Source organism: Chroicocephalus ridibundus, chromosome 1, assembly GCF_963924245.1.
Source record: "Chroicocephalus ridibundus chromosome 1, bChrRid1.1, whole genome shotgun sequence".
Taxonomy (NCBI): Eukaryota; Metazoa; Chordata; class Aves; order Charadriiformes; family Laridae; genus Chroicocephalus; species Chroicocephalus ridibundus.
This window is the reverse complement of record NC_086284.1, coordinates 146,804,561-146,813,346: the sequence shown is the minus strand read 5'-3', so window position 1 is coordinate 146,813,346 and position 8,786 is coordinate 146,804,561. Positions and strand designations below refer to the sequence as shown.

Genomic DNA, 8,786 nt, shown 5'->3' with positions numbered 1-8,786 from the left:
CCTGTTAGGCATTTCTTTCTTTCTCTAGTTTATACAGAGAGAAGTAAGGTATTTTGTTCTGTATAAATTTTATACCGAATTACAGGTAATTTGAATGATACACAGAACAGTTTAGAAACCTCCCTAATGTCCCCTTAGACACGGGGGAGTTAATCTGACACAACAAATTCTCTGCACTTTGCTTCATTAAAATCTAAATTTAGATCTTTTCATAAAGTTGATGCACTGTTTATTCTTCCTACTACAAACCCTAAGACCTCGGGAAAAAAAAAAAAAAAGCTGCAATTTCCAAGAATGCAAGTTTCCATTCAACGCAAGAGCCAAAACTGTAAACCTCGACCTGTGGGAAAAAGAATGAACTTGTGCGATTTCAGTGCTTGGTTTTTTGCCATTGTGCGTAGTTTCTCCTATACCCATCCCATATACAAATATCCATCTGCCAGTGCCCCTTACACCAGCTGAACATTGTAACGGACCTGACTCTGTGCCCAACACGAGCTGTGAACTATAAAAAGGAAAAAAAGGAATGCTTTCTTTTTTTTTTTTTTTTCCTTTCCCCTTGCAGAAACAGGTAATTAAGTTTGTCAAAAGCAGCAAAGGCCGTGAGATTCTGGCTACGGTCCTCCAAACACTTACGCGCATGCTTCGCTTTCTGCCTGCCAGCTGCCTCGCCGAGATTGGAGGTACGATAAAAGTTAAAAAGGCGCAACCGGCGGCGCTGCCCTGCCGCAGCCGGGGGCTTGCCTTTGCCCGCCCACGCAGAGCCACCTCCCCACCGAAAAGGCGCAAGCAGCCAGCGTTAAGCACCTCGCCCTTCCGCTACCTTGGCTGGACCCAGCCTAAAATGCCCCCAACCCTCCCAATCTGCCGCGCAGGCACCGCTGGGCGCAAGGAAGCGTCTGCCCCTGTGTCCGAGCCCCGCACCGCAACCGGGGGCTGCGCTCCCCGCCCGCTCCCGTTCGTTCCCCGCCCGCTCAGACCAGCCCCGGCCCGGCGCTGCGGGGCTGAACCGGCCGGTCCCCGGCTCCGCTCCGCTCCGCTCCGCCCGCCCCGCTCCGCCCCGGCCCGGCCGCGTCCCGCCCCGCGGCCGCTGAAGGGGGCCGGCCGAGCCCCGCGGTTGTGGCGGGGGGTCCCTGGGAAGCGGCGGGGGGTCAGGCAGCCCCGGCCCTCCCCTCCCCCGGTGGGACGGGCCAGGCGGCGGGGAGCCGCGGGGAGCCGGGCTTTCCGTAGGTTCGTTCTGTCACCCGTTTGGGGACAAAGTTTGGGAATAAAGGGAGGGTTCCCCCGCCTAATCCCGGAAAGGAAGGAGAGCTGCGAAGGGGAAATGCGACCGCCTGCTCCGCGGAGTCCCGTTTCCTGCCTCCCGCACTTCCAGCTCAGCTCCTTCTTGTGATGCTTGCGGGGGACGGGACGGGAGCTCTCGGCAGGGCTCCTGCCTGCGCTGCGGGGCCGGAGCCATAAGAGATGAGTCTCCACGGTCTCTCCGCACACTAGCCTTGGGTAACACCGGAGAAGTCTGATTCTTCACGTCCTGAAGGATGCGGATCACTTAGTGCTCCACGTTGCGGTACCCACCCGGGCACGGCTACCTCCTGGAGATAATCCTGAGGAACCGACCTGTCGTACGTCGTGTTACTTTACACCATTTGCAAGACTGTTCCGCAGCCTCCCTTCCTGTAAAGAGTGTCAAAATAGCATCTTCTGTTTCTGTTGCGAGCTGATACCACTTGCTCATTTGGTGTGAAAGAGGGAGGGCACTGTAGAATAAGTAGTCACGCAGTGACATTTAATGTAATGGTGCAGGGGTACCTACTCGGGGCTTCTTGCTGTAGTGCGTAAGTGACAAATCTGACCAGGTTCTCTCTTTTTGCAGGGTAGAGTGAGCCCTGCGGAGACGCACTAGAGGGGACCACCCCCCATTTCGCATCTTGCTAAGTGGACTATGGTGGCAGGAAGATGTTGGCTCGGAAAAGTATTATCCCTGAAGAGTATGTGTTGGCACGGATCGCTGCCGAGAACCTGCGCAAGCCGCGCATCCGAGACCGGCCACGCAAAGCCCGCTTCATCGCCAAGAATGGGGCATGCAACCTGGCACACAAGAACATCCGCGAGCAGGGGCGATTCCTCCAAGATATTTTCACCACCTTGGTGGACCTGAAGTGGCGTCACACGCTGGTCATCTTTACTATGTCCTTCCTGTGCAGCTGGCTGCTCTTCGCCATGATGTGGTGGCTGGTGGCTTTTGCCCACGGTGACATGGACCCAAGCACAGAAAGCGCTACGAACAGCACAAAGTGGACGCCGTGCGTGACGTGTGTCAGGTAAAGTACTGTCAGTGGGATGACAAAAGGGGGGGAACAGAGCTGCCTGCTGTCCTGCCAATGCCTAACATGCAGCTTTTGGCTTACGTGAACCGTTGTGTTCGGTTGAGACAATTGAAAAGTGCGGTGTTTTCCTCTAGATTACGTAAATTCAGCAAGCCTTCTGGGCTTGGAAAATACTGTACTGTAGATTTCTTTGATTCCTTACAGGATCTGAAAGAGGGAGACCTGCTGCTTTTCATGTGTCTCCACACTCTGTGGGTAACATACCTTGCCTGTCGAGATAAGAGCCTGCTACAAGAGTGGGTATGTGTTATATGTATTGTAACGTTGTCTTCGGCAGCGGGAGCATCCCCAGTGTGGTGCGAGCCGCTTGCCGTGCCGGCGAAAGGTGGCCACCCCAAAAGCGGTGTCTGAGAGGCAGGGCACTGGCCACACGTGTCAGGCAGGGCTAGCAAGATAAGTGCTGCTTAGGGCAAAACTAGATGTCTTTCAAGATGGGGTGCTTCAAAATACCTTGGTGAAGCTTTAGGCCAGCAGTTTGACAGAGGAGCAGTTTCCATGGCATGCACGAAGTGTCAGACAGTGAAAACTTAAGGGACTACTAGATTAAATGTCACCCATTGAAGTATTTCACTCCCCATCCCCAAAGCCACGATGATTTTCAAGGCACTGATAACCTGACATGTACACACACGGAATTAGAAGTGTGTTTGTTGACTGGAGGTTGGGGTAAGCAACAAGATTGCTTTGTCATCGCATCAATAAGATCTCTTTTTCCAGCATGAGGTTTTTCGGCAGAAAAATCCTGATTCGTTACAGCCCCGCTGCCCCAGATCAGCCACCGTTACACATTGTAGTGCTGTGAGGGACTGGGGGTGGGGGGGGGGGAGGCGCTGCAGGGTCTGCTGAGACATCAGGGTATCCGCTCCCCTCTTCTCCTTTCTCCTGCACATAGGTTTGAGGCACCTCACCAAGTGTGAAGGGACATTGTATCTGGCTCACGAAGGAGCGGAGATTTCATTCTCCCTTTGTTTTGACGCTTTTTTGCTAAATGTGTGTTTTCCAAGCTAAAGGAAATGGGGATTTTTCCAAGCTAACCTTCATTAGGGTGGGAGGTTGGGGCAGGGGAGTGGGAGGGGGGGGGTTCTGTCTTGTTTCTTTTCCAATAAGTGGCCCCAGGCAGTCGCCTCTGAAACAAGACATCACAACCCAGCTTGCACCCGCCGGGGTGTCAACCCCGGCGTGTCTGGTGTGTGTGGGATTTGTCCAACCCGAATTGAGCAGCTACACCCCGCCGGTTCTTCAGGGTCAGGCGGAGGGACATCCCTCCACTTGGTTGGTGGTCCCCTCGGCTCAGCCCACCCCGTGGGGCTCCTCCTGGGGCTCCTGGGCCACCCTGCAGAGCCTGAGCCAGCTGCTGAGGGCTTCGTGCGGCTGGGACGGGGCAGCCCCACAGCCATGGCTCTTCCAGGAAAGCCGGTAACCTCTGCTGCAAGGACAGCCCAGAGGGGTGTGAGAAAGCAGAGCAAATAAATAGGTGTAATTTTCTGGTTTAGCCCACGACAAAGAACACACGTCGCTCCCTCGTGCGAGTACCTGGGGTGGTTCAGCCAACAGCTGCTCAAGTGTCCACGTCCAAGCCATGGAAAAAATCTTTTCCCTTCATAGTGAAATACTTCATCTTCTTAAATCTGGCTACCGCTATGGACAAAGCCATGAAATCGCAATATGATTGCTGACATTTTTAAGAATGGTGAGCTGTTAAATGTAAAATATATTTAACATTGCAATGATATGTATGCCAAAATAATGGCAAATATTTTTTAACCTACTTTCCTGAGATTTAGGCTCACAGGTATTTCAGGAGAGCTTTCCTGGGGAAGCGCCATTACAGATTTACAGGACACCTGGTTTGGGAAATTTTAAACCAGTGCCTAAAACTTGCATGGTGCTTTAATTTTTCAAAGTACTGCAGAAATTTCTAAATCTCACAGTTCTTTCCCTGGAAAGCAAATATTTTCCAAAGAGGAAAACACTTACACAGCTCTAAGGGGAAGGACCTGGGAATTAGTGTGATTTTGAGTTTCTGGCTCCCTCTTCACGTGGTCAAAATGCTGTACGAACTTGCGGCTTCAGTTACTTCCACTGTAAAAAGGTGGATTCTCTTTTCTTAATTTATTTTTTTTTTTGAGAAGGAGTACTGTTAAGGGAATCAGAATATTTACTCCACAGGTAAAAAAAGAAAAATTTACTTAAAAGCAAATTAATTGAAAAGCAAACCAAAGCCAATGAATGGTTTAGAACCGTCTTCATGGTCAGGACGTATTTTCCATAGGTAAAGCCACGCTGAGCGTGGTGATGCTTCAGATGTTGGTGGACTGCGCTGTGTTACAAGGGTGACTATGACATTAGTTCATATGAGACCCAGTGTGCTGCAAGTCTACCGGATAAACCCCAAGGTACCGATTTTAGACAGTAAGAGACTTTGGTGAAGGAGGTAGCTGGTTATAAAAGGAAACTCAAGGCCCTGGTATATACAGGGGATATGATATTGTGGACTACTGTAAATAATGTATTTTGGAAAGTTTGTGGACGGCATCCTCTGATGTCAAGCACTATAGCATATTCGGGACGTTTAACTCAACTCACACTTCTACAACCCACTTCTGTGTTGAAAATTTCCACCTAGTCTTGCCATGGCAAGTGAGCTAAACCCAAAGCCCGGGTCACAGTGTTGTCCTCCTGCGGGGATGTGCAGAGGCGACTGTGGAGGCCACTGGCCCCTCTCTGCAGCTTCATCTTGCAGCCTCAGTCAGAGGGTGAGCAAGGGTGAGCAAATTTCCTCCAGGAAATTTTTCTCCAGGAAATCCTGCTAAAGGGGGTCACGACTCAGGTAGTAGGAGTGAGATGCTGCAATTTTCCCCTTTTCCTTTCCCTGCAAAGGCTGGTGGAAGAATCTCAGCGTGCCAGCCAATTGCTCGCTATTGCCAAAAACACTGCTGTCTACCAAACGCTTCACGGGGTGGAGAAGGTGGAAAGCCCAGGTGTTACAGCACTGTCAACCAACACAATGGGTAGTATGTGTTCCTGAACAGGGGATCTAGTGAGCTTCTCAAGGTTACTTAGTGTTACAGACGGTCTTTTAGGAGCTCAGGCTCTGAGGTCTTCCCCGTCACCATCAGATACTGCATCAATCATACACGAACAGAGTCACTGAGCACGCAATGCTTTTGCTGGCGTTAACAGAAGGCTTAAATATACCAGGACTGTACAAATAGGTCCTTAATTTTGATTCTGGAAAGTATTTGTTAACAGCTTCTCAATTTGTGTTCAGTGTCCTCAGAGTTAACTTTGTGCAATCTTCTTCTCCAGGTCTTTCACCTCCGCTTTCCTCTTCTCCATTGAAGTTCAGGTGACCATTGGTTTTGGGGGCAGGATGATGACAGAGGAATGTCCCTTGGCCATCACGGTCTTGATCCTGCAGAACATTGTGGGTCTGATCATCAACGCTGTCATGCTGGGCTGCATATTCATGAAAACCGCACAAGCTCACAGGCGGGCTGAGACCTTGATTTTCAGCCGGCAGGCGGTCATTGCAGTTCGAAACGGCAAACTTTGCTTCATGTTTCGAGTGGGAGACCTGAGGAAGAGCATGATCATTAGTGCCTCAGTGAGGATCCAGGTGGTGAGGAAGACTACGACCCCTGAAGGAGAAGTCATACCCATTCACCAAGTAGATATCCCTGTGGATAACCCCCTTGAAAGCAACAATATTTTCCTCGTGGCTCCCTTAATCATTTGTCATGTCATAGACAAGCGAAGTCCTCTTTACGATATCTCTGCTGCCGACCTGGCGCTCCAGGACCTGGAGCTCATCGTGATACTTGAAGGAGTCGTAGAAACGACCGGCATCACGACGCAGGCAAGAACCTCCTACATAGCAGAGGAGATCCTGTGGGGTCACCGCTTTGTGCCCATCGTCACCGAAGAGGAAGGCGTGTATGCAGTCGACTACTCCAAGTTTGGTAACACCGTCAAAGTGGCAGCGCCGCGCTGCAGCGCTCGAGAGCTTGATGAGAAGCCGTCCATTCTCATCCAGACCCTGCAGAAGAGCGAGCTGTCCCACCAAAACTCCCTGCGGAAACGCAACTCCATGAGGAGAAACAACTCCATTCGGAGGAGCAACTCCATGCGGAGAACCAACCCCTCCCTCATCGTGCCCAAGGTGCAGTTTATCACACCTGAGGGGAGCCAGAGTGCCTCAGAAACGTGATACACAGCTCCGTGTGAGGACGGTGGGCTTCGGAAGGAGGCGGCACCTGTGGTGTTTTGTTTAAATTTTCTTTTACTTAAGGGAAAAGAACACAATGCAGGAAAGAACCATGCAGGAACTATTTATTCTATTACTTACTGAAAGCACCACCTAATGGCATTAGGAAACACTTTAGCACTTAGTGTATGAATTAATAAAAAATGGCACGTACACTCAAGAAAACACAGTTCACTCATGTAATATAATGTGTATTTATACTTGTTTTAATGGCATGCTAACTTTTTTAATCGTGGTTTTCCTATCAAGGGTCTCTTTCTTATCTTTTTCTGCTGGCTGTCACAAAATGTGCTTTTTTCTATGGAAGTGGGTCACCCACCTGCAGGCAGAATTGAGTGCTTTTTTAAACCTACTGCATACAGCAGCTCCCACAGATTTTGTGCGAGATACTTGGATATCGATCTTTTGGGGATTAATTCCTTGTACTCTTGAAAGGAGTCGCTAAATTCCTCAGCGGTTTCCCTGGAGAAGAGCCAGGATTTTACCTTCAGTTTTCCAGATCTTTTCTTTCCATTGGTTTATGGCAAAGGCATTTTGAGAGCAAATTCAGGTCAGCTGAAGTGACCTGACCATCCCACAGGAAAACTGGTGCCGCTCTGGGCAGCACTGGCAGAAGAAGCAGCGGAACAGCACGACCTCTTGCAGAGCACTCCTCTTCTTCTCAGGGTGCCATACTCTGCTGCGGGACACCATGCATCTGTAACGTAGCCGTAGCCCAAGCTGAGAAACTCAAGTCCTCCCAGCTGCCTCCTGAGCATCCATTTCACTGAAATTATTCAAGCTGAAAAAAAGCACACGCCTCCTTTAACATCCTCTTCATAGCGGTGGAAGACCAAATCCTGGTTTGTTTTCTCTTATAGGTGCATACACTGAAAGCAACGAGCGTACTTCCTTCACTTCCAGTATTTTTTGTAGGATTAAGTCTGTTTGATTCAGCAGAAGGTTACTTTTTGCCAGTGGTAATTCACAAAGGGGAATGAGAGGGAACCGTGCCAGTAATATTAAAGACAGTTTTTTCAAAACGATCTGAATAATTTTCAGGGGAACTTGGGCGCTGCTGTTGAATTACTGTTTTTCAGCAGTGTCTCACCCGTGTTTTTGTATGACATAGCATTGAGAATTGGTGGTAAGCAGCTTTTCTTCAAATTAAAATGGGCGTTTGGTATCTAGATACTTCCCCAGAATGTCATCACAAGTTCTTGTAAAAGAATAAATATGTGTATGGCAACTAATTGTATCTTATTTGGTAGTGCTAGAATGATGAAGGCTTTTTTCCTCTGTGAATTTGAAGTTTAATTATGGACAAATTCACGTTCAAATTTCTGACAGGAGTTGCCTTATGTCTGTGGCTCAAGAGACATACTAGCCCTGTGCTGGCCCTCCGAGCCACTCAACCACTTAAATACTTTTATAATTTTAAGTATTTTCTTATTCCTATCAGGTAAAATAGTCAAAAGCAATGCTGGTTTCTCTTTCTCTTTGGAAGTCAGTTCATCAGCACTCGTAGGGAGGGTTTGCAGGCTTCGTGCGGTGTTGGGTGGTGGCACGGAGGGGCATTGCTCCATAGTGTAGGCTTCCTACATTTGGAGCAGGTGCCCTCCAGAAAATAAACACTGACAACATACTTCATCTGAAGCAGTAGCGGAAACTGAAGTTTCTGCTAAAAGCATTCATTCCTTGGCCTGCCCGTTAATGTTCTGGGAGGATGGATGGTGAACATCTGGAGACGTTAATCTGTCTATTGTGTGCCCAAACAATGAACATCTGTAGCTTCCAAGAAGAGTCAGAGGGAAGCATATACAGTTTGTCTCTGGCCTCTGTTTCCAGGGCTGTGAATTTCTTTGAGGCTGTCTGTTTGATCAATGGTTAAGTCAGATGCTGTACAAAAGCAAATTTTCTACAAAATAAAAAAGTGACAATAATGATTTCTTCTGTCTCGGATTTTTCCCTATTTCTTTCCCTTTTTTTCTTTGTATTCTCCATTGATTCTTCTATACTCTTAGTCCTTCTTGTATCCCAGCCTTTTCCATGGTCCTTTTGAGTAGTAGTTTGATATTATCTCAGTACTCTCTCAGTACTTCAGCTGAGATTTTTTTTTTTACCTGCAACCATTTTCTCGTTTTCTCCTTAAG

At 48.8% G+C, this 8,786-nt stretch overlaps 1 protein-coding gene across 3 annotated transcripts; it reads left to right on the top strand.

Moving 5' to 3' along the window:
- Positions 1-1,098: 1,098 nt before the first annotated feature.
- On the top strand, positions 1,099-8,576 carry KCNJ8 (potassium inwardly rectifying channel subfamily J member 8). 3 transcript variants are annotated; one of them, XM_063357603.1, is made up of 3 exons: positions 1,099-1,230; positions 1,874-2,321; positions 5,697-8,576. In XM_063357603.1, the coding sequence occupies exons 2-3, from the start codon at positions 1,957-1,959 to the stop codon at positions 6,595-6,597; spliced, it is 1,266 nt and encodes a 421-aa protein (XP_063213673.1). In that variant the 5' UTR covers positions 1,099-1,230; positions 1,874-1,956; the 3' UTR covers positions 6,598-8,576. The 3 variants fall into 3 exon arrangements, with proteins under 3 accessions (XP_063213673.1, XP_063213681.1, XP_063213663.1); XM_063357611.1 differs by having other exon boundaries at positions 1,119-1,226; XM_063357593.1 differs by lacking the exon at positions 1,099-1,230 and adding an exon at positions 1,237-1,622.
- The last annotated feature ends 210 nt before the right edge of the window (positions 8,577-8,786 follow it).